This window comes from Pteronotus mesoamericanus, unplaced genomic scaffold (assembly GCF_021234165.1).
Source record: "Pteronotus mesoamericanus isolate MK-2021 breed Mesoamerican mustached bat unplaced genomic scaffold, CSHL_Meso_final contig_20, whole genome shotgun sequence".
NCBI lineage: Eukaryota > Metazoa > Chordata > Mammalia > Chiroptera > Mormoopidae > Pteronotus > Pteronotus mesoamericanus.
This window is the reverse complement of record NW_026555085.1, coordinates 39,572,825-39,597,500: the sequence shown is the minus strand read 5'-3', so window position 1 is coordinate 39,597,500 and position 24,676 is coordinate 39,572,825. Positions and strand designations below refer to the sequence as shown.

At 34.6% G+C, this 24,676-nt stretch overlaps 2 protein-coding genes and 1 non-coding gene across 3 annotated transcripts in view; 1 reads left to right on the top strand and 2 right to left on the bottom strand.

Annotated features, from left to right (window-relative positions):
• Positions 1-6,569: 6,569 nt before the first annotated feature.
• On the bottom strand, positions 6,570-6,733 carry LOC129068062 (U1 spliceosomal RNA). Its single transcript, XR_008528874.1, has one exon. It is a non-coding gene; the product is annotated as a U1 spliceosomal RNA (small nuclear RNA).
• Positions 6,734-12,141: 5,408 nt separating this feature from the next.
• Positions 12,142-14,234, bottom strand: LOC129066875 (actin nucleation-promoting factor WAS-like). The gene is made up of 3 exons (XM_054568629.1): positions 14,172-14,234; positions 13,851-14,124; positions 12,142-12,419 (listed from the first exon to the last, which is right to left on the bottom strand). Exons 1-3 carry the CDS (start codon positions 14,232-14,234, stop codon positions 12,373-12,375), a joined length of 384 nt encoding a protein of 127 aa, XP_054424604.1. The 3' UTR covers positions 12,142-12,372.
• PHIP (pleckstrin homology domain interacting protein) overlaps positions 14,025-24,676 on the top strand; it is a 130,266-nt gene continuing 119,614 nt past the window's right edge. Inside the window, exons 1-4 of the mRNA XM_054569644.1 lie at positions 14,025-14,272; positions 14,388-14,446; positions 14,575-14,604; positions 14,797-14,856. Of these exons, the coding sequence (XP_054425619.1) occupies positions 14,233-14,272; positions 14,388-14,446; positions 14,575-14,604; positions 14,797-14,856 (189 nt within the window). The 5' untranslated portion in view covers positions 14,025-14,232. The remainder of the gene's footprint in view (positions 14,273-14,387; positions 14,447-14,574; positions 14,605-14,796; positions 14,857-24,676) is intronic.

Genomic DNA, 24,676 nt, shown 5'->3' with positions numbered 1-24,676 from the left:
TTAGGGGGACTTATCTTTCTGGCACTGGAACCTTGGGCTGGGGGGCCTGGTGTGGGGCTGGGACCCCTCGCTCCTGAGATATTCCTCCTGAATTTTTATCCATGACACACGGGTGTGGGACCAGCCCATTATGCATATGCACCCCTTCTATCACTCTGGATGGATGAGGTTCCTTTAATTTTGTAGTCATCAGATTTTCATTTAACTCAATTTCTGACAGTTCTTAGTGATGGTTGTTCTATATTTTAGTTGTAATTTTGATGTGGTTGTGCAAAGAGGTGAGCCATGTCTGTCTATGCCACCATCTTGACCAGAAGTGGAAGATAAATTTTGACCTGTATGTCATATCATATATAAAAATTAACTCAAAATGGATCATAGAACTTAATGTAAAATCTAAAACTATAAAATTTCTAGAAAAAACATACTAGAAAATCTTGGGTTAAGCAAAGGTTTTATAGATATGATTCTAAAAGCATCACTTATAAAACCAAAAAAATGATAAATTGGCTTCAAAATTGAAAATTGCTCTTCAAAAGACACTATGAAGAGAATGAAGAAAAATTATAAAGAAAGTAAAAGTTGTTATATGAACATATAAGCCAGACTGGGAGAAAATATTTGAAAATAATCATTATATCTGATAAAGAATTTCTATCCAGATGTTCTTTAAAAACTAATTATCAGATATCAAAAATAAGAAAACAAATAATACAGTTATATAAAGGGCCAACAGATTTCAACAGACCTTTCACCAAAAAAGATATAGTGATAACAAATAAGTACATGAAATGATGCTGAAAATCATTAGTAGTTAGGGTAATATAAATTAAAAGTACAAGATACCACTCCAAGCCTATTCAAAAGCTAATATACCATATGAACACTAAATAAAGAAAATGGGAGTAGTTGTATTAATTTCTGACACAGCAGACATAAAAGCAAGAAAAGTTATCAGAGATAAAGATGGGCATTACATAATGATAAAGCAGTCAATTCTTCAAGAACACATAAGAATCCTTAATATATATTCACCTAACAACAGCATCAAACTACAAGAGGCAAAAAATTGCTAGAACTTCAAGGAGAAATAGATAAAGCCAAGATCATAGTTGGAGACTTCAATACCCCTGTTGTCAGAAATGGACATAAAACCAGCAGGCAGAAAATCAGAGGGACATAGGTGAACTCTACAACACCAACAATTAGATATAATTAACATCAACAGACTACTTTATCCAACAACAGCAGAATAAGCATTGTTCTCAAGCTTCCATTGAACATTCACTGAGATAAAACATATTTGGGGCCACAAAACACACTTTAACAATTTAAAACAACAGAAATAAAACAATGTCTACTCTCAGACCTCAATGGAATTAAATTAGTAGTAAATAACAGGAGGATAACTGAAAGATCTCAAAACGTGGAGATTAAATACCACAGTTCTAAATTACAGAAAAAAATTCAAGAGAATTAAAAAATACTATTAACTAAATAGAAATGAAAACAGAACTTATAAAAACTTGTAAAGTGCAGTGTAAGCAGTGCTTAGAGGGAAATTGATAGCATTAAATGCATGTATTAGAATAGAAAAACAAGCTAAAATCAATAATCTAAGTTTTCACCTTAGGAAACTAGAAAAAAGGGAGAGCAAATTAATCCACAATAAGCAGAAGAAAAAAACTAAGAATTTGAGTAGAAATAAAAGAAACCAAAATCAGGATATCAATAGAGAAAATCAGCAAAGCCAAATGATTTTTCTTTGAAAATGTCAGTGAAATTGATAAACTTCTAACCAGACTACAAAGAAAAAAAAAGGTAGGACACAAATACTAATATAAGAAATGAAAGAGGGCACATCACTAGGGAGCCTATGGACATTACAATAATAATAAAATACTATGAACAATTCTACACCCACAATTTGACCAACTAGATAAAATGGACCAATTTCTCGAAAGACGATTTGTCAAAACTGACGCAAGAAACGGACAATCTGAATAGGTATATATCTAGCGAAGAAAGAATAGGTATAGATCTAGGTATATATCTGACAACCTTCTGAAACAGAAAACACTGGTGAACTCTACCAACCATATAGGAAAGAAATTATAGTAATTTTCTACAATCTCCTTCAGAGAATATAAGCACCAAGACTACTTTCTAACTCATTTTATGAGGCCAGTATTACCCTAATACTGAAAGTAGCTAAAGACATTACAAGAACAAAAACTATGGACCCATATCTTTCATGACCATAGATGCAAATGTTTTCAACAAAATATTATTTCATGTATCCCAGCAATGAACAACTGGAATTTGAGATTAAAAACACAATACCATTTTCACTGTGCCCCAACAAATGAAATATGCAGGTATAAATTAACAGAATATATACATGATCTATACGAGCAAAACCAGAAAGTCTAATGAAAAATATCAAAGAAGAACTAAAGAAATGGAGAGAAATGGAGAGATCTTCCATATTCATGGATAGGAAGATTCAATATTGTTAAGATGTTACTTCTTCCCAACTTGATCTGTAGGTTCCATGCAATCCCATTTGAAATCCCAGCAATTATTTTGTGAATACTGAAAAATTGATTCTTAAATTATGTATAGAGAAAAAAGACCCAAAAGAGCCAACACAATATTGAAGGACAAGAACAGAGTTGAAGAACTGATACTTCTCATCTTTAATACTAACAAAAATATAAATCTACAGTAATCAAGGCAGTGTGGTATGGATCAATGGAACAGACTAGAGAGCCCAGAAATAGATCCCTATAAGTATAGTTAACTGATCTTTGACAAAGGAGGAAAAGTGGAGCAATGTGGGGCAAAGACAGTTTTTTAATAAATGTTGCTGGACATCCACATACAAAAAATAAATGTAGACACATACTTTACACCTTCACAAAAATGAACTCAAATTGGATGATAGGAATAAATGTAAAATGCAAAACTGTAGAACTTTTAGAAGATAACATAGGAGGAAATTTAGATGACCTTGGATGTAGCAATAACTTTATTTTCTTTATAGAGAATAGGGTATTATGCTAAATGAAATAAGTCAGACAGAGAAAGGCAAATACCGTATGATTTCACTTACATGTGAAACGTATCAAATAAAATAAATGAATAAAGAAAACAGAAACAAATTCATAAATACAGAGAACATTTTGATGGTTGTCAGATGGGCAGGGGATTTGGGGGTGGATGAAAAAGACAAAGGATTAACAAGCACAAATTGGTAGTTACAAAATTGTCATGAAGATGTAAAATAGGCTTAGGGAATATAGTCAACAATATTGTAATAACTAAGTATGGTATCAGAAGTGCACTAGACTTTAGTGATCACTTTGTAAATTATATAAATGTCTATTCACTATTTTGTATACCTGAAATTAATATAATATTGCATGTCAATGGTAATTGACAAATACAAAATTATTTTAAAAAAATGAAAGAGCATGAATCCAAATAAGAGTGCAGTGCAGGCTGGAATATAATAAAAGTAACATGGGTTTTAGAACAAGATCAATGTCCTCTAAATCCCAGTTCTGACCTATACTGGCTTCTGACCATGGTCAAACTGTAGAAACTCTTGGAGCTTCTGTGGTCTTCCAAGCTGGTTGTAAAATGCCTCACGCTTAAGGTAGGTCTTTAGTTAATATTAGGCCTCCATTTGTTCTCCCACTTGACACAGTACAAAAATATTGATAACTAACATTTTTATGCCCTTATGTACCTAGACTACACATGAAAAGATTATGCATATTAATAGCAAAAGAGTCATGTGACTGACTGGCAAAGAGTAAGGACTCTAGAACCAGGGTTATTTAGTTGAGTTCCTGACTTCATCAGTAACTAGCTTCATGACTCAGGACAAGTTACTTCACTACTCTATGCCTCAGTTCTCTTAAGAGTGGAGAGAGAACAATATTTTCCACACAGGGGATCTATCAGGGTTAAGTGAGATAATATTTGTTAAACACTTAGACAGTGTCTGACAGATACTAATATGTAATTCGGTTTAATTATAACAGTACTATTATTTTTTCCACACCTCACAGTAGCTTGATGAGTTAGATAAAATCACTTTGCCTTCATTATTTGTGGGAAAATAATGATAAGCAAGGTGAAATAATTTGCCCAAGGATGCACAGTAAAAAAAACATAATTAGGATTTATTAACTACTCACATTTCTCCTTATTTCTTTCCAAGCCAATTTCTTATGGGAATTGTTTGGTCTGATGTAAGAACTTGTCAAAAAGCTTTTTGAAAGTTTAAATATAAATTCTTTCCAAATCTCCTTAGTCATGCTTATTTATCCCCTCAAACAAGTCTAGTCGAACTGAAACACATTTCTTGTATAGAAATCATGTTGATTCCATTATGCTAAATTATTCTCTTTTGGCTATTCAACCATCCTCCATTTTCACCAATAACCTCAGAAAGATTGCAAGGCTGATTGAAATTTTAAAAGAGGGCTGGAATTTGGACAAATCATTTTACCTCTGTGAAAGGGGATTTGGACTAGATGATCTCTGGGGCCTTCCCAGCTCTTCATAATTACAGATGTATTGATTTCCATTTGCTATAGGGGCCCTGCTGATGCACCATTCCATTTATTTGATCTCCTATTTACATATATGTTTGTTTTCCTTCTGATTCTTCAGAGTATTAGATATAAGACAAGTAAGAAAAATGTACAAAAAAAAGAGGAGGTTAAAGTTAAGTGGCAAAGGTGGGGGAAGCAGATTTGATGTCATTCACTTTAGGTTAGGCTTCTTTTTTTGTCATTATTTTGGTAGTCTATGACCTTCTTTAAGTGGCCATGGCATCCCTTCATTTTATATTCAAATAATACTATAATGAAGCCTCTGAAAAGCCAGAGCTGATATCCAAATGTTGCATGATTATTCTGGTGTTTCTATAAATACAACATATACTTCATTTCCTTCCTTTCAATAAGATAACTATCAGTGGTTCCCCATGCCTCAGCTAGTTTTATGAAATTATGGCACACTAGAGTCATTGATAGGAACCATGCTAATACAACTCCAGAAATGGCCACAGTTTCTTTATCTAATAAACATATTCCAAGAAAAAACTGAACTTATTAAGTGCCTGTAGTATACTCTGATTCGTTGTACATACCAGGAATACAGAAATCTAAAATGGAGAGACTGTCCTAAAGAAAAAAAAATAGTGAATCAGAATGATATCAAACTATAACATACCTGAAAGCTGTGCTACAGTTGAGACATATGAAAGAAGTTCTGGGAACAAAGAGAATGAACACCTAGCTGTTTGCTGAGAGGAGAGGTATACAGGTGTCCTCAAAGTGATGGTAAGGTCATGTCTTAAAAATTGCACGAGAGTTGGTCTGATTTTGAGAATGAAGAGTCCAGAAAGAGGAATCAGGATGTACAGAAAATGAAAGAAAGGCATATTTGGATAGCTATTCCATATAGAAGGAGTTTAGAGTGATCCTGGTCCAGTGGGTAAAGTTAAGTGGGGAGATTTTGAGGGGGGCAGATTATAAGGGATCTCACATATCATACTAACGATTGTCTAGGATTTCACTAAGGATGATTGATAGAATTTAAGAAGTTAGTGATATGATCTGATTTGTAAGCAGTTTACATTTCCAAACATATGAAAACTTCTTAGAAAGGATCCCAATGACCCTGTCCTGCTAATCAATTTCTAGGGCTTAATACAGTGTCTAGAATATGGCAGGTGCTCAAAAATGTTTAATATATAAGGAAGTAAATAGATTAATCAATCGATCAATGATGAACTAAGCTAGTTAGAATTTGCTTCTGGACTACATGCCAAATTATTTACAGGGATAATGAGATTTACTTTAAAATATTTAAGCAAGCACGGGGGCAGTTGGAAGGATAGATAAAATATGATTGACCAGATACAGGTAATTATAAATGCTGTGAATCTGGTACCTGGGGAATATTTCTATTTTCTTTACTTTTTCCCTAATAAAGAGGCTTTAAAAATTGCTTCTGAGTTAAGATGACCTGATTTCTAGATTCCAAAAACTAATATGTTGAAGCATAAATATCAAGTTTAAAAAGAGTTAGACTTTTAAAGGATGATAATTTGTTTGTGACTTTTAAAAAAACTGAAGTAAAAGAAAAACCTTGGACACTGTGAGAAATTTTTGGAGTCTATGCAACCCCTGATTTCTAGATATGTAAGCCTTTGATCTAATTTTGGCTAGAGCACTTCTTGACTTAAACGTCTTCATAGTTTATATTATAGAACTAAAATTAATGTTAGAAATTAGTTGTTAAATTGTTTAAATATGGAAATCATATGCTCATTCCAAAAAGCACTTTGAAAAAAAATGTTTTCACATTAATCTATATCACACTCAATCGATTACTTCACAAAATTTTTTATTTCGTAGTTACTAAAAATAACTGTAGTTACTACAAAATTTATTCCTGCTTGTATTTGTAAAAAATATATATTTTGTACTAGGAACTCTCCTCTCCCTCTCTCTCTCTCTTAGGAATATGAACTCTTTTTTCCCCCTCAGGGGAGAGCACGAACGCAGTCCCCCACTACCATAAATTATGCAGTCCAGTTCCCCACATTTGGGGACATCAGAGGGGTCAGCACATCTGGAGGGCAATGGGTGAGCCTCGCCCTGGGCAAACCACCTTTATGGTCATGGCATCTCCTCTGCCAGGTAAGTATAAGGAAATTGAATTCTCTGTAGTTAAATTTAAAGGGTACGTATAGCCATTGATTCCTATCTCTTGCAGTCCACTCAATAGAGTTATTGTTCCTAAATAAAGTTAAGTTTTAATAATTGATAAGTTCTGGAGACTGGCCAGACAATCACTGAAACATTTGCTTTCCAGGTGTAGAGGGGATCAGCTGCTCCAGATTAGCTCTCATATCTACAATCAGACTCTGGTGAGCTGGGTATCTCCACGTGTTCGACACAATGTTGTACACATGAGAGTCAAACTAAAAGGCAGTGTTTAAATGATGGTCCTTCAGCTGATGCACAGAACGTAAGAATGCTGCAATGAGGATAAGATAGGAGAAGGAATGGCATATGGAGACAAGGAACAGATATACAGATTGACTTTAGATCCTTATGTTAACTCACATGATTCTGCCCAGGAAAAAGAAAAAGTTTCATAGAAGTAGTACAAGTCACCAGAACTTGTGACAGAACACCTTATTTATTTATTTTTAAAATTAAAAAACTAAAATTTTATTAAAACAGTATCTTACTATTAAAAAAGAAAGAGAAAACATGAGAAACTGGCTGAAAGGGGAAATGACCTTTGTAATTATTATCCTAATAGAAAAATGCTATGTTAATAGGCATTAGGAAAAAATGTTACTATTGTGTCATTGGTATTTACCATTGTGTATTCATCAAGGATTCACTTTTAAATGTTTTTTTTAGGTGTGATGGGATCTGGCTGTCAAAAATGAAGTGAGTATCCCATTCTAAACATCTCAAAGAGGATAAGGTAAGCAAAACTGTTAGCCACAAAAAGGTCTGAGTTGATGTAATTCCTCTTCAGCCAGTCTTACCTGGAAACTTCATACAGTGAGGTCTGAAAGATGCATTAATTACTCCAAAAGTCATTTTTTAAAAATCAGTAATTCCTCTACCTCAGCATACTTTAATACTTAAGGAGGTCACATTTAGCTTGACTTTGGCAAAAAGAAATAAATTTTAATAACACAAAAATGCATATATATACTTCACAAACAGAAAATTTGTGCTGTTTGACATTTCATTTCTTTCCTTATGGAAAAGTAGAAGAAGGAAAAAACTGTTTTTCCTCCTTTTCACACCAGTTGTGTAAATTCTTTCTCTAGTCTTTTGTCTAATTAGCAGGAGAGCTGAAACTAAGAGATGTTGAAGATCTTAGTGTGTGACCGTCTGAACCATAAGAAGTAAAGAATAGATTCTTTTATATTTTTAGAGTTCTTACAATTTGTTTAAATTAATTACATATCTTAATTCCCGCATTTGGTTTACCACTGCAAACTACAGTTTCAGTGATGGAAGAGAAGTTTGTAGAGATACTAAAAAAAAAACAACCCCAAAAAACAAACCCAGAAAATTTGGAAATCAGGGAAAGATGGAAACCTTATACATACATTTACTAAAAATGCATAGTATTGATTGACAAAAACAAGTATAAAGTGTAACATGTGCAAACCAGAGAGGTAGGATGTCAAGACAAAAAGGCAATATATTTCTTCCTTCTTATATAATACAGCTTACTCAATATTCCTAACAATGATGCTCTCTAATAATGTTCAGTGACATTACTTCTGGTAACTGTTGAGAAGGAATAACATATGTTCTTACCAGTAGATCCTATTTAAAGGCTATATTAGTTTTTATACAAATTATTATCGGTAAGTTCTGATGAACATGAAAAAATCCACTCTAACCATTTTATCCACACCTCTATTTTTATGCACTCAAATGTAAGCATAAAAATTATGAAAGTAATAAGATTTGCAGGTGTAACCTCAAAACTAAATTATAAGCTTCTTACGTTTTGAACATACACATCTCAGTTAAAAGAGCTACTTGCTATCAACATTATTTTAAATTTTGAAACTATATAATAGAACTCATTCTTTGTTTGGACTAGTTAGCTCACCACTATTTCAACAAATACACATAACTATATTCATCAAAGGGAATAAAGTAACAGAGGTGTAAATAAAGATGATTTTTGCCAAGTATGTAAATAAAGGAAGAAATATATAAGCAATTTATAAAATAAGGTAGTAAATTATACAGAACTTCCTATAGGAAGTCAGAACACGGTAAAGACCATTTTTTATTACAAAGCCAGTTTAGACCTAAATTGGCTTTATTCTCAAATTAGAGTTAGATCTTAGTTTCATATACATATTATCTTCATATTTGATTCTCAAGTCAGACTTGTAGGCACTCTGGTGGTCAGATCTTACTCTTTTAAACAACCATTCTCTTCCCCCACCACCAAGTGTCTACTTTGATGTCCTTGATTCTGAGTGTTTTTATTGTGTAGAGATTCCTCACTAACTTGTCAGGCAAAACCCCCACCGCCTCTTTCCTTTCCATGAATAAAATAATTTTTCTTCTTTGGGGTTCTTCAAGTTTATGAATTTGGGTACATGTAAAGGCAAGTGACTACCTAACTCCTGTCATCAAATTCCATCTTAAAATCACATTGATAATAGCATGCTTTATTTAATACACCACTACTAGCAACTTTGAAAGACTGCAGAGTCCCTTCCCCCTGGAATCTATCTTCTCTTCTCCACTGTTCTCTGTTCAGTCCAGCTCACTCTTGATCCATCATATATCTTCATATGATAGAACATGCCTACAGACTGTGGAAAGTTTTTTCTACTTGCTAGTCTACTGTGTTGCTCCAAATCTTGAGGGGATATGTTCTAAAATTGTTTTTTTTCCATTAATCTTTGCAATTGCACTGTTAGACCATGAAGTAGTGTAAAAAATAAAACATAAATAAGTCCATGAAGATGTCTTTCTTGTGCAAACTAAAATTTGTATTAAAAAAATTTAAGCTACAAGAAATATTAAATTTGGATTAAAAAAAAGTTTATTGGTGAATTACAAATGACATTTAAATATTGGGGTAACCAAAAAGTTTGTTTTGTTTTTCAGTAAAATGGCTCTCAGAGCACTTACTTGATTTTAACTCCCTTCGAAACAATTTTGTTAGATTGTATTGTGAAAGCTGTCATAGGAGTGTCCATTTAAAAAAAAACTTATCAAAATTGGTTAATTTTTGTGTAGCCATCTTAATAATGAAGATGGAAGAAAACACGCAAAATTTTTGGCATATCATGCTTTATTATTTCAAGAAAGATAAAAATGCAACTGAAATGCAAAAAAGATTTGTGAAGTGTATGGAGGTGCTGTGACTGATCCAATGTGTCAAAGGTGGTTTGCGAAGTTTCATACTGGAGATTTCTCACTGGACGATGCACCATGATTGGGTGGACCAGCTGAAGTTGACAGCAAGGAATCAAATCGAGACATTAAATAACAATCAATATTATACCAGTGGGGAGATGGCCAACATACTCAAAATATCCAAATCAATAAACTTATTAGTGAAAATGAAAAATGTGTCTTTTATTTTATGGAAAAAACTAAACAGACTTTTTGGCCAACTGAACAAGTAAGGGATTATTTGATTGTTGGTTATCACCTAATTTTTGTTAGATTAAAAGGAATTGTGCACTAATATAAGTGAAAAACTTTCTCAGTGAGATATAAGGGAGACAATAAAAATTGTTAAATAATGACTTGGCTTACTAAAGTTAGTTATCTCTATTTTTTTTGTAGCAGCTAAATATACAAATTTGATATATATTCAAGTTTTGTGAAGGGAGAAGAATGTGTATGTTGAGAGAAAGTCAGACTGTCAGGGACAGAGACATATATGTTGGGGGCAATCCAGAAGGGGGAGTGTGGTATATTACACAAGATTATTTTGACAGTTGTATTTTGTGGCCAGGACAAGTAAGTATTAAAAAAGAGGTATTTTTTGAAGAAGAGTGTTTTTTGCTTTTTTATTTCTATACTTTATACCTATAAAAATATAATATCAAAATAAAAACAAGACAATATATAATTAAAAAAATTTTCACAGTTTTTTTGAGCTAAGTATTATTTCATACTAGTGGAAACAAACCAAATTTCATAAATGTGACAGAATCCCTTTATTTATAAATACTATCCCATCTTGTTCCAGAAAGAACTCAAATGGCAGCATTTGATTATTTCATTAGAATAATAGCTTATCACAATCAAGACAAACTTTTTGTTAAAAGTTTATTTTGTTTCATTGGATGCAGAGTGAAAACAAGTGATGAATTTCAGATAACTTTTTCTTGAAATTTCACATTTCAAAAAACATTTGTAATTCTCCTAAAGAAACTATTATATTAAAAACATTAATCATTTGCTTCGAAATTTTTAGTGTTTTTGTTAGTCCTCTTATACAAAAGGCATGAGAATCTTTTTAAATTGACATTTTATTTTGAAGTGCATGAGAAAATTAAAATAAACCAATAGAAAGGGATATAGATGAAATCTGAACTATCCTTATATGCAAAAGAGAAGGCTTTAGAAAAGAATTTTAAGTGCCATTACCTCAGGAACTAAAATATAGGACTTAAAGTTAAGATTTTCTTTCTATTTGATATGTACAGACTTTTTGTGTACACATGCACAGTAAATGACTTAATAAACCATATAGTTAACAGATGATGCCAGAATCCAGAAATGTGTTTTATGTTTAAAGAAATTAAAATGTTATAAGGAGTATTTATTACATTTAAAAGACCTAGTAAAATTCAATTTAACACACACTGTTAAAAACAAATACTTTATTTGGCTGAAGAGAAGTTTTACTCTTAGCAGTTAATATATATGTTCTTAAAACAGACTGATAGTTATAAATTAGTTCAAAGACAGGGTGACACCATTTTCAAATTACATCTTTGGAAAAGGAACTATAAACATTGTCAAAGTTTAGTCAAAATGACGGGAACATCATATTCAGAAAACTTAGATGGGGAATTTTCCTTAAAAAATTTGGGTGCTAAGTATAGTAGCATACTTAAGAAAAGCTTTTGTAACTCCTAAATGAAAAACATACATGAGATAATCATACTAGCTTTCCATGTTTACATAATGGTCACAAGTTACATATGGAAAATTTTATCCAGGGTAATTTTATATTCCATGTCATAATTTAGTTTATTTTTTTTCACAAGGATAAAACATCTATTAGTAAGAATCAGACTAATACAAACATTTCAAAACCGTAAGATTCTATCTACAATCCTTAGTTCTTAAAATTTGTTTATTTAAAGGACATTGTAATATAAAATATTAAATATTTGAAGAATATAATATTTTTCAAAAAGAAAAACGAGAAAGCATCAGTCACAGAAATAAATAGAATTGCATAAAGGCATATTAAATGTCTATCTTTTCAAACCTAACCATTTAGAAGCAAGCTACTTTACCTATAATAGAATGGAATTACTGTCTTTAAAAACGCAAATATTTTCAATATTTGAGGGATAGCCATTTCAATAAATAAGTTTCTCTGATAATTATGCTGCAATGGGACAAGTCATGGTAACTTCTCTTTTTTAACTGCTACAAAAGGCAATTTTTACATCGTACTATTCCAAGGAGGTTTATTCTTTTTTTCTTCTTCATCATATGTATGATGATTTCTGGATGTTTTAGTATAGGGTATCACCCCGATGCAGTCTTGCAGTGCAGCCCAAGGCAGTTGCAGCAAGATTTCCCACTAGGAATGTTTAGGAGCTAGGCGGGTACAAGGCTTGAGGAAACAATCTAGAAAACCACAAAACAGCTTGTTGGTCCTTTCCCCACCAATAACCTTTTTAGACCTTATCTATAAAATGCAGTTTATTATCTAAAATTTTTAAGAAGAATCTTTTGTTACATGTTAACAAAAGAACGATTATCCTAACTCTCTTTAAAATTCAATCCTTAAAAAAAATTCAACTCTCAAGTCTTTTTGAAAAGTGTTTAAATCATCTGGAGATAAATATCATTTAGTGTCCTTGTTTTTTAACAAACGGCTTTTTCCATTGTTTCTATTAATTTCACTCATCTTCTTCTTCTTTCTTTCTTTTTTTTTAACAAACAAGGCCCTTATCCTCATCACAAAACGGAGACGTATAATTTAGCACATAAAACCGGTAATTACATGCTAATTTACAAAAGATTAATTTTTCTCTTTTTGTCAGTTTTCAAGAAGTCTCCCCTTGATTAACTGTAAACAGGAATGGTTTACACCTCAAATTAGAAGCCATTAATTAGCATGACGAAGTCAACAAGATTCACAGATTTAAATTATTTAATCACTAATAACCCTGGCTAAAGTGTAGTATGCTGTTTCAATATCCTTCGGTAGGTTATTGATCTGTCACTAAATTACCTCCAGATCAGTTAGGATAAATATTAGTGTTCTTTCCTTTCTTTCATGTTTACATTATTCCTTCTGGTAAACACTTTAAAAAAAGGCATTAAGGTTCTTTAATCCTGAATCCCTAATTAGCCATCACTAGCCTTTTTGTAATCAGGAAAAAAAGAGTATCTGAAGTACACAGATCAAGAGTTTGCGTTGCCCAAACAACAATAAAAACATTTGTAAAATGTATGCTTAAGGCAATGGCAGTAATAAAAGATATATGCATAGGTGGCTTCAGCAAATACCGGGCCAGCAAACGCAAGTGCTTAACAAAAAGCGCCCGAGCCTCTATTGCAACGTAAAGCACTCCAATAAATTACACAACACTTTGCATAGGCTGCAGAAATAACGCAGGACAGGACTTACACAGATGCCAATCCACAGCATTTATACACATGCACATGGCAAGAGACAGAAACCAAACACTATCATTCAACTCGGGCAGGGTAGCGCGATCCCGAGTTTGCCCAGCGTGAGAGTGCGCTCTGCGTGTGTGTCTGTGTGCGCGCGTGAGAGTGAGACCCATCCTCGGGGCATTTCCCCTCTTTGGGCAGTTTTGCTTCATTTGTTTCCTATTTCTGCTACATAGAAACTAACTTCCATCTCAGACCCAGCAGCGCCACAGAATAGAGCCTGTGCTGCGGCACCGTGTGCGTCAGATCCCTCCGCGGAGCAGTGCCCGGCCCCCTCCCTCCTGCGATCGGCCTCCACAGAGAAAGCACCTCCCAGCCAGCCCGCGGCTGTAGCTCCGACATCTTCTCCATTGGAAATAAATAAATAAATCGCACCTTCAGCATTGGAGGAGGGGGCAGGGGTCTCACTGCGCCGAGTACTGGGGCGCTGGGGTCGCAGGGCTGGAGGCACTCCTTTTTTTGCTCCAGGGGGCGGGGGCACCGGCCGAGGACGGGGCCGAGCCCGGGACCGCGAAGGTGGAGGACTCTTTTCTGCAGCGGAGGGATCCACGGCGGAGGCGGCGGCTGCCGTAGCCGCTGCCTGAGAGTTGTTGTTTCCTCCTCCTCCTCCTCCGCCTCCGCCGCCGTTGCTTGAATGGTGGAGCCGAGGCTCGGCTCGTGAACACACAGTGACAGCTATAGGGCAGGCGGCGGCACCATCCCCGCTTCCCCTTGGCGGCGGGGTGTCCCGCCAGCGGCCCTTAAGTGACCCATAAACATGTCTTGTGAGAGGAAAGGCCTCTCGGAGCTGCGATCGGGTAAGTCGGGGGGCTGCTGGGGCCGCTGGCACCGGGCGATTCCGCTCGCGGTCCCCCGCCCCCCGCCGCCCGGCTGCTCAGTCTGTGTGTCTCCCCGTCCCTCTCTCCCGCGCAGAGCTCTACTTCCTCATCGCCCGGTTCCTGGAAGATGGACCCTGTCAGCAGGCGGCTCAGGTACGACGGCGCGCGGCGCGGGCAGGGCCGGCATTCGCGGCTCGCGGGCGTGGGGGAGGGCGGCGGCGGCGGCGGCGGGGCCGCGGCCCGGGGCGCGGGGCTCAGCTCTCCCCGCTTTGTTGTTGCAGGTGCTGATCCGCGAGGTGGCCGAGAAAGAGGTAAGGGCGGCGGCGGCCCGCCGCGTCCTGCTGCCGCGCGACCGCCCCTGGGCCGCGGCGCCACCGCTGCCGTCGCCGCTGGGGCGTGGGGCGCCTGGCTTGGGGTCCCCGCCGGGGCGCGGGGCGGGCGGGGGAGGGGAGCGGGCGGGCAGGGGCCGGGGGCCCGGCTAACGGGGCGTCCTCTCCCCGCAGCTGCTGCCTCGACGCACCGACTGGACCGGGAAGGAGCATCCCAGGACCTACCAGAATCTGGTGAGACAATCACGTCGCGGAGCAAAGAAACTTTTCCCCGAGTCGAATAAAAATTGAATTTCCCGCAATTTTTTACAGAGACAAAAACTTGGCCCCAGAACGTGAAACCTCCAAAGGCCAGGGGAAGGGTTGGGAGGCCGGCGCGGGGGCTGCGGGGGGCAGTGGCCGGGGGTACCTGCACTCCGGGGCCGCAGGGGCTGCAGACAATTTATTTGTGATATTTTGTTAATGTGCTAGAAATAAAGATACGTCACGAGTGTTGTGCAGTGCAAGGCCGGAGGAGGAGGGGCCGGCGCGCGCGTCCGTGCGGACGCGGGTGCGCGCGAGGCGGCGGCGGCGGCGGCGGCGGGAGCGGCGCGAGGGAAGAGGGCGCGCTCGCTCGCTCGCTTTGCGTGCGCGGTCCGCTCGGCTTTCTCCTGCCCCACACAATAGCTGGTGACTAACTGCTCCGAAGTGGCATTAGCATTTCACAAGCAGGCTATTCCGCTGCCGCGGGGCCCTGTCGAGACGTTATTATTTTTTTGCTTTCCTTTTTCTTTTGCTCACCCTGAATTCAGGGCCTGTTTTTTTGTTGGAAGGGTTCGAATGTGTGATGACATGGGCCTGCAGAGTATCTTGCGTGTACGAAACACTCAGAGAAGTGTAAAGCCTGTAATAATCCTAAAGCCAGCGGTTTAACAGGCTCTTTCTAATATTGCTAATATTCGTGTGAGCCCCTTGCTCAATTAAAAACTGTTATTGGGGGCCACTGAAGAGTTTTGATTTTTATCCGTGTGTTTACTTAGGATGGAACTTGGCTAGTAGAAGTTTTTTAGTATGTCTTGGGGTATGTTTGTTAGATAGCTTAAAATACCCGCTACTTAATATTTTGAGTTTTCAAGGTGAATATTTTAGTAATTTGTAGAAATTGACTTTTAAATGTGGACCTATCACTTTGGGAGTTGTTTTCCATGTTCTTCTAAATGATTTAGGTTGTATGAATGTGTGTGTGTGTGTGTGAGAGTCAGGGCGGTTAAAGCACTCACGCGGCAAATCGTTTTCTGAGATATCTGTAACTCATGTTGTGATATAGTTAGTAATGACTGTTACTTAATGAGGTCTTTTAAAACAAGTAGGAAGTTTAAAAGGTAGCTTAGAATTGAATGTCTTGCGTGAGGTGAAAGCATGAAATGATTTTGATGGCTTTCGTTTCATTTGGTTGTAAAACATTTAACATCTGAGTCTCTGATTTAATATAGTTTTTTGATAAGTGCTCACAACTGTGGAAATAAGCAATGGTACTTATGTTTAGTAAATTTAATGGAAACAACAGTTTTCAAGTAGTGATTTAGGCTAGTTTCATTCAATACTTGGCTGATGTGAATTTACTCAAATTCAATAACTGCAATATTTAAATTTTTAGATTGTAAAAATTTGACAAAATCTCAAGTAGATTTCTGTGTTTTCCTGGTTATTTGAAAGATATGAAGATTATAATTTTCCACTTTTAAGAATTGGGCAGATTTTACAAAACTCATCTTTGGATCTTATAAAAACCCACAAACCCAAAGTCATTGAAGATTGCTATTTTCTTGGAGACAGTTGGTAATGTTGTTTATATTTTTAAAATGAAGTGGCTAATGGTATCTGGCCAAATAATGGGAATGTCTAATCCTTGAAAGAATTTCATTTTGTTTTCCCCAGTAACAACAAGGCTACCAATTTGTTGATTTTTATTTTATTTAGTTGTTTGAGAAGGTTTCTCATCTCTCAAGTATAATAAAATGAATTTATTTTCTGGTTCTCTTTCTCAAGACTTAGGACACAATAAGCAGTGTCTTCATTGGTGTGTTATTTATAAAAATCGATCTATTTTGCATGGAAGTGTTTCTTCTTATTTGGAGAGTTTACATCTTTATATACCAAATCAGTCATGTTGGCATACTCATGAGATGGTGAAGATTCTCATTAGACTTCAGAGTTCTGTGGTTCATTTTCTCTTTTTATTCATTCAGCATATTGCTCATTCTGTATCAACTGGATACAAAGCATCGTTCAGGTGCTTCACTATCCATGAGACTGTATCTAGGTGTGTGTGGGTATCTGGTTTACCTTTGACTTTTGAGATTTAGTTAGATCTAAAAGCATTTTGAAACAACACCAAATATCAGTATGTTTTTGTTTAATAGGATCTTGAAATTTTGTGTCTAGGTTAACCACACGAAACCTTATAATTATTGTCTATTGTCTTAATTATTCTTATAATTTAGACATGTTTAAGTTTGCTTCCTATTAAATTGCTTTTACTTAACATTGGTTTGAAGACAATTTTGGTGAGTGAAATCAAACTAATAGCTGTTGTTTGCAATTTCAGTAGGGCCTACCTCTTTACCTGGAAATTTGTTGCTATGTTGTTGATAATTGAGTAATAGTTTAAATGGAAGAATTCATATGTAGATTGAAATTTCTAGAAAAATCTCAAATTACAGCTATTTGGAGTAGGATGTAATTTTGTGTTTATGAGTTTAAAACAGGTATAGATTAGCATCTGCGGTCAGCCTGCAGATAGAATCACAGTGATTGAGTTTTGACGAAAAGGAAAGTGTTTTGTGAGCAGTTTTTAAAAGTTTACAGATTTTTAAAAAAATAGATGCATTTCAAGTGTGATTGATAAAGGTGTTGTGAAACTGCATTGTGGTTATTACCATCCACTTTAAGATTTAAAACATTTTTGATATGAAGTTTAAAGGGTTTTGGTTTTTTTTTCCCCCCTTGGCTCCATGGTATATGTCTAATCTATTTTATATTTTTTAAAATAGGAGGTTGAATTTAAAGGAGAAGGGCATTTTGTAAGCTTTTATCAGAATTCTTATTTTTTTAATGGAGCCAGGTTTATGGGGCAAACTTTTTATAGAATAATAAAAGTAATTTTTGGACAATTACTTGTTTATTTCTTAGTTTGCATAAAAGTTACCACCTTAATTAGTGGTGATTGCATATTGATGAGATCTTGAGGCAAATTTTTAAGCATTTTTACCAAGTCACATTTCTTGCCCTACAAGGTATCTCTCCTGCTACCCTGAAATTGGGTTCTTATTTTGCTAATCTGTTACAATGATACAATCCTTTTTTTATTTTACGTGAAAGGATTAGGATCCAGGTGATGTAGGTTGTGATGTTAGCCCTGCCAGCAGTTAACCGGCTGGTTATCTCAGGCAAATCATGGAATTTTTGTGGGACCCTACTATCTCATTTGTGAAATAAGTGAATTAAAATTTTTCTAATCTGAAAATCTGATTTTTTAACTAGAAATAGCAATATATTCTCTAAGAGTTCAACTCTTTCTTTTTGGAGTTTGATTATTCAAAAACACAGAAAAGATGCAAGGAAACCATGCAGATTTAAAAATTTTATAAACACTTTTGATAGTGCCATTCCTAGGCTGTAGTATGATATTTCCTTGCAAGGATGGAGATTTTTGAGACACTAACCACATTGTAGACTACCTCTTTGTGCTATAATTAGTATGTTTTTCAATATGGTTTAAGTATTAGTTTTCGTAAATTAATTGGTAGCCTTAAAGTCAGAGATGATTAGGCACCATGAATAGAAGATACTTAGGTATGTATCTTAAGTATGCATTTATTTAGCGTGTGCTGATTAATGTGAAAGTTAAAGTATAAAATCTAGGAGACACATTTTAGGGAAAAATACATATATAACACTTTAAATGTTTTTGAATCAGCGATTCCTATTCTGTATTAAAGATAAATAGTACTTTTCAAAACTTAACCAGTATATTTGGGGTGTGGTGTGACATATGAAGTAAATTTGTGTTACAGAATTTCCATTTCTTTCTTTTTTTTTTTTTTTTTTTTTTTTTGGTGGATTGCCAGTGAAAGGGTACGCATAGCTTGGTAGCTTCTAAAATGGGGCTTTAATATAATGTGGACTGAAGTGGGAAAAATTTCATGTTTTCTTACACGTGCAATTATTCTATTGGTACTTACATCATTATTTTTAAAAGTGTGACATTCACATATATTTTAAAATGAAATATGAACCTTAAGTCTTAAAATCCTTGAATTGGCATTATGTAAAGAGTTGGATTATCTACCTAACTATACAGTGGTATTTTAGATGATTGTTATGGGGCAGAATAGTAAGTTCTGTAGGAGTCTGTTTTCCAGTCTGAAATGGGCTAATAATATAGCATCTACTTTGTAAGATTATGTGAGTGATAAAGACAGGCACAAGTCAAATACTAAGTAAAGGTTTGTGTTTGCTCCTACTAGAACATTAGTAGTTGTAGTAAAGATTGTTCCAATGATAACTTTATAATGTATTAAAGTTTAAGAAAACCATTTTTATTTCAGAAACAAGTGTGCATAACTTCCTGAACATAACAGCTACAGTATAAAAAAGGCCACTTTAAAACTTTAGAAGATACTATTAATATGATTACTTTTAGAGTCAAGGATAAAATAATTAAACCTAAGATACAAAGTAAAAAAGTATAGTAAATAACAAAAATAAATAATTTTTAAGGCATATTGTTGGGTAGATGTCTTGAAAGCCTTTGATGATCTGTAATAGTGATACTAACTATGACTTTTTGTGGAACAATTAACATTAAGAAGTATTTGGGTGGTTCAAATATCCAGAATTGATTAGAGGATATATAAATTTTTTTCTATTGGTAATGATCAGGTGACTTTTAGGAATATATGAAGGGAGCTTGGCTGTTGCACCTAGCTTCTCCTGTCCAGAGTTTTGTGTAATTTAAAACCATTACAACAGTTTGTATTCTTTTTGGAAATTGTCAGAGATGTTTTTCCTTGTTTTGCCAATCTAGCTTAATGATTGATATATGTGTTTTAAAGAGTAATAAAAGACTTCTTTGAATTAATTCTTAAGTGAATGTTAGGTTAAATAAATCCTATGAATGTTAGTTTTTTAATCCACTCAGACTTTATCAGATTACCACAAGATTTTTTGTTTTATCTAGAAACTCTCCTTACTGCAGCCATACTTTTCCTCAAAGTTTGTGAATTATCATGTCACTACAGAATTGTAGCAGATAAAATTGTATTCTACCCAACTTATTCTGGACAGGTTATACCAAACAGATTAATTTTATTCTTGCTAGTAGTTTCCTCGTCTAAATTTTAGATTGCATAGAAATGTCTGTCATACTAAGCAAAGTGGTAGTTATACTGAGCATACCCATTTAGAATCACTTTGTATTTTAATTAACTTCAAGAAAGTCAATCATTAAAATGAGTGTATTAGGAAAAGATTATTAACAGTAAATTTTTTTAAATATTTAACTTGCTTTCATAATTCTATCTAAAATGATAAAGGTCATTATATAAAAAGAACAGTATTTAAAATTTTAGAAATTAAAATGTGTCAAGATTATCAGTTTCTGTTTTTTAGTTTTGAGATGCTGTTTTTGAAATGAGTAATTTTTTAAAAATTATTTTGGAATTATTAAATATGTTACTGAGCATATGGAATATAGAGTATTTTATAACAGATTGGGGAAATATTAGTACTTTTTTCTTTATGGAATTTGAGAGTTCAGTGTACTGAAAAATCAAAATTACGATTTTGAACAGCTAAAAATTTTTAAGTGTGAGAGCCTTTGGTTTCTACAGGGAAGGCAATCAAAAGCAGGTCTACTTTTAGTTACTTACCTTACACCCACACCCACACACCCACAAGCAGCCTTATTTGAGCTCAGGAATCACATAAGGAAAAGGATGGTTGGATGAAAAGTTTTTGTACTAAGAAAAATTAGATAGTAACATGGTCTGATAGAGCTTCTAGATAAGTTAAAAATAATTTAAATTGTAAGAGAAAAGAGATTTGTAGTATAAAGCTTAGGTTATCGTGGTATCATGAATTGTGGCAGCCTTCTGCAAAGGAAATGCATAAAGAATCTATGTATTCTGGACCCCAGATGGCTTGTCGTCATGGTGGCATGATGCATTTGGTCTCTCTCATGGATGGATAACAGGCACATACTCTGTCTTCACAGAGGTTATCATATAAATGCAAGAAATATTTACCTTTGCTTGTGTCACTTCATTTTGGTTTACTGTTGGGGTGTGGAAATAAATTCTAGGCAACTTGGATAAACACAATTTCTGAAACAACTTCGCTGCCATTGTATATGTGGTCTTAGTATTTTGAGTACATTGTTTGAAACAAACATGACTGAAAATGAAACTGGTTGTTCTCTTCAGATTATATTCTTTGGCATTTTAAGCATAAACACTAAGAATTTTCTGTCTTTAAATTAATAGATAATAACTTCAACAGAATTAGAGATTTGAATTTTAAATTATACTTTACTAAGTAAATGTTTTAAAGGATTTTTATTGCATAAGTTTTTTAGCACATATGAGTTGATTTGAAAACAAAACTTCAGAATGTACTATTTTAAAAAGTTTTAAATTAATTTTTATAATTTTTATGGAGCATCCTTTGTGGTTTGTGGAAACCTTAATTTTGGATATAGATAGGGTTTTTTTGTTTGTTTGCTTAGCAGAACATAGATTGTGATGAATAAAATTTGAAAGAGCAGCATTGCATTTTTTTTTTAATGACCTATTTGTATTGATAATTGTGTTGATCATACTAACTGAATTATCTAAATGAATTCTTAAGTGGTTGACCAAACTGTGAATATAAAGCATAGTCTTTCAAGTGTGTTTATTCACATTTAATTAAGAGTAAATAGACTCTGACAGGATAACTCAGTTGGTTAGAGGGTCCTACCAATACACCAAGGTGTTACCGTTCGATTTCTGATCAGGACACATGCAAGAATCAACCAATGAATACATTAAGAAGTGGAACAATAAATTATTGTTTTTTCTCTCTTTTTCTCTCTCTCTTTCAAATCAATAAATAATAGTTAAAAAAAAGAGTAAACGGACCACTAAAATCAATTTCGACACCTATACTTCTAATTACAAAGAAATTAAAATCATGTAAAAGTACTGCTGAAGAGTAGTTAACCCAGCTTAGAAGATTTGACCTGAAAAATGGTTATGGGTTCTAATAAGCTTCTAATCATAAAACTGGTATAATGATGAAGGGGAAGGGCTAAAGTTTTGAGAAGGAAAGTAATTAATAAAAAATAGCAGTTAAAGTGATGAGACCTGGGTTTGATTACTGTTTCTCCTATTTTCTAAAAGTATGACCTTGCACATACTGTATAACCTTTGGACTTCAGTTTTCTTTACCTGTGAAATGGGAAGAATATTTAACCTTATTTGTTTGTGAAGATAGATGAATTTGGGGAGTACTTGGCACAAAGAATTCCATATATTTGTCTGTGTGAAGATTCTATTAGTAAAAGTGCTCAGAGAAAATGTAAACTTGCTTTAAAGATTATTGATAAAATTTAACATATACTTTAATAATGGTAAGAGATTTATAATTATAACTTTAGGAGTTTTGAGAAGTTTAAGGACTGGGTTTTAATAATAGGCTTATAGAGTGACTAAATAGCAAAAAGTTTTCTTAAATTTATGATTCTTGTTTATATGATAGAAAAGTCATAAAAATAGGAACTGTATTCTGTTAATCTGACTTTTTAGTAATCTGAACTACAGTAGAGAACAGAAGAAATTAGCCTTTCAGATCTGAAAATTGTGAGAAAATAGATGACACAATCTGAAAAACTGACTTTAAGAACCAATCAGGTTTTCTATAAATACCTAGTCAAATCAGATCATACTGATCTACTCATTAGGTGGATTTTATTTTCATAGGGACTTATTAATTATATGCTAGGGGAAGGACTGGCATTTAGGTCTCACAGGTAAATTAAGTAATTGGAATTACAATAATATATTGATCTAGTCTCATTTGGAAAAGGTCCTTAAAAAGGTAACCAGTTCTTTCCCCCTTTTATCTTTAGAAAGATTTTTTTCAACATGAAAGGTCAACATGTAATATGTAATATGAAGTGTAATTAAAGTAACAGCCAACTCTTATGTCAGGTATTGTGATTGTCTCCCAAGGTAGTGACAGCAGATGAGGACATTGAGACTTTGAGTAAATATTTTTTCTCATGCTCAATGTGAGAGCTTAAACCTAGGCAGTTTGACTTTGGAGCCCTTAATCAAACTATTGACCTTTTCTCTAAAAATTGATTAGAGAAGTTCTTTATAACAGTATATCTAGTGGAATGCAGTGGCTTCCAGGTTCCTTATATTCTCTTTCCACTGATAATACCTACATTTTAACAATACCCTTTACTAATAAGGAGAAAGTTTTCTTGGCTGGAAAGGATAACTTTGTATGAAGTAGCATACCAAGCGGAAGTAGGTTGTTTGAGCCAAAGATGCAGGAAATTAAACCATTCAAAGAGCTCAGTTTTGTTTTTTGGTCCTTCCTTGCTACAATTCCTGTTTTGTGAAGATGATCCTATTTAAATTATAGTTGATAATTGGATAATTGATAATTCTAGAAATATATATATACAGTTTGAGAAAAGAGTGATACAGATGTATGATTTGTGCCAGGGTGCAGAAGGCATGAGCAGAGTTGCCTCTGTTTTACAGAATTCTATTACCCCTACTGCTGGAAAAGTTGCTAGAACTAAGAATCATTCTTCAGATCTGGGTGGGAAAACTGTGGCTCACATGAGCAAATTGTGCAGAACATCAGTTTTCACAAGGCTCCTCAGCTAAAGTTAATACTTTTTAAAAATAGAGTTTTTAAATATATATGTGAAGTCTACAGAGATAGTAGCCTCCAAAGCCTAAAATATTTACCACCTAACCCTGTACAGAATGTGTTTGCTGACCTCTGCTTTAGATAACATAACATGATATTTACAAAAAGGATATCTTTGTTTAAATCAGGTTTTAACCATTAATCATGTACAGTTAACTAAAGATTGTTGTTACTATATCAAGTGATTCTCAATTGTTATTGGAGGTGGGGCAGAGATATGAGAAATTTGAAAAAGCTCTAATTAGTCCACTAGTCTAGGAGTGAGTCTCAGTGAGGTTGCATCAGGGTTAACATCCAGAAAGCAGGCTCTTGCATCTTAGTGGGAAAGAAGATGAAGTGTTTATCAAAAGTGAGAAGCATTTAAAAAAGTAGAGCACTACCGATAAGTGCATTTTTAAAAAATTCTTTTAATAGTAGTAATAAATTTTGCAGTATTAACCCCTTTAGTGTAATCTATATCTCTTCTAACTTTAAGAGTTTAAAATTTTAATCTTAGAAATATTGAGAAAAGTAAGGTTGATCCCATTGATTTCCTTTAGTGGTTTTAGGAGAGAGTATTTAATTTTGTCACTATATCATTGTGGTAGTTTTATCTTCTACTTTTATCCTTAGATTTTTAAGTGTTTCCCTTTACCTGTAGGAATTTATGCTTTTTACTAGCTTGTTAATAGCAAGAGTGAACTTGATAACATTTCTTTTTCTGGCTCAGATTAATGTCTGTTGAAAGCTCTTCAGAATGTCTCTTTTATAGCTTGCTTGCACAGTGATATGTACACGTATTTGAAGCAATAGGCACTTTGGGGCTGGGTAGTATGAATGTGGGCTCCGGAGTTACACTGCCTTGGTTTGAGACTCATGTCTGCCATCCACTAAATGTGCATGACCTTTCAAGGTTATTTTATCTTTGCAGCATAATTTCTTTATTAATGAGAATAATAATAGTACATATATCTTAGTGTTGTTAAACTAATTAACTGAGCTTTTATATGTAAAACTTGTCACACTTACCACAAGGGCTTCATTTAGTCATTATGTGTTAGCTCTGTTAATTACACTTTATAATGTGGTCATACTTTATACTTGA

What these genes read in the sequence shown, in the direction of transcription:
- LOC129066875 (XM_054568629.1), bottom strand. Translation starts at nt 14,234, where the DNA reads ATGTTTATGGGTCACTTAAGGGCCGCTGGCGGGACACCCCGCCGCCAA. An exon ending in GCCAAGGGGAAGCGGGGATG is followed by an intron (nt 14,125 to 14,171) that starts GTGCCGCCGCCT and finishes TCACGAGCCGAG; the next exon opens with CCTCGGCTCCACCATTCAAG. An exon ending in CCCCTCCTCCAATGCTGAAG is followed by an intron (nt 12,420 to 13,850) that starts GTGCGATTTATT and finishes GTGGTTTTCTAG; the next exon opens with ATTGTTTCCTCAAGCCTTGT.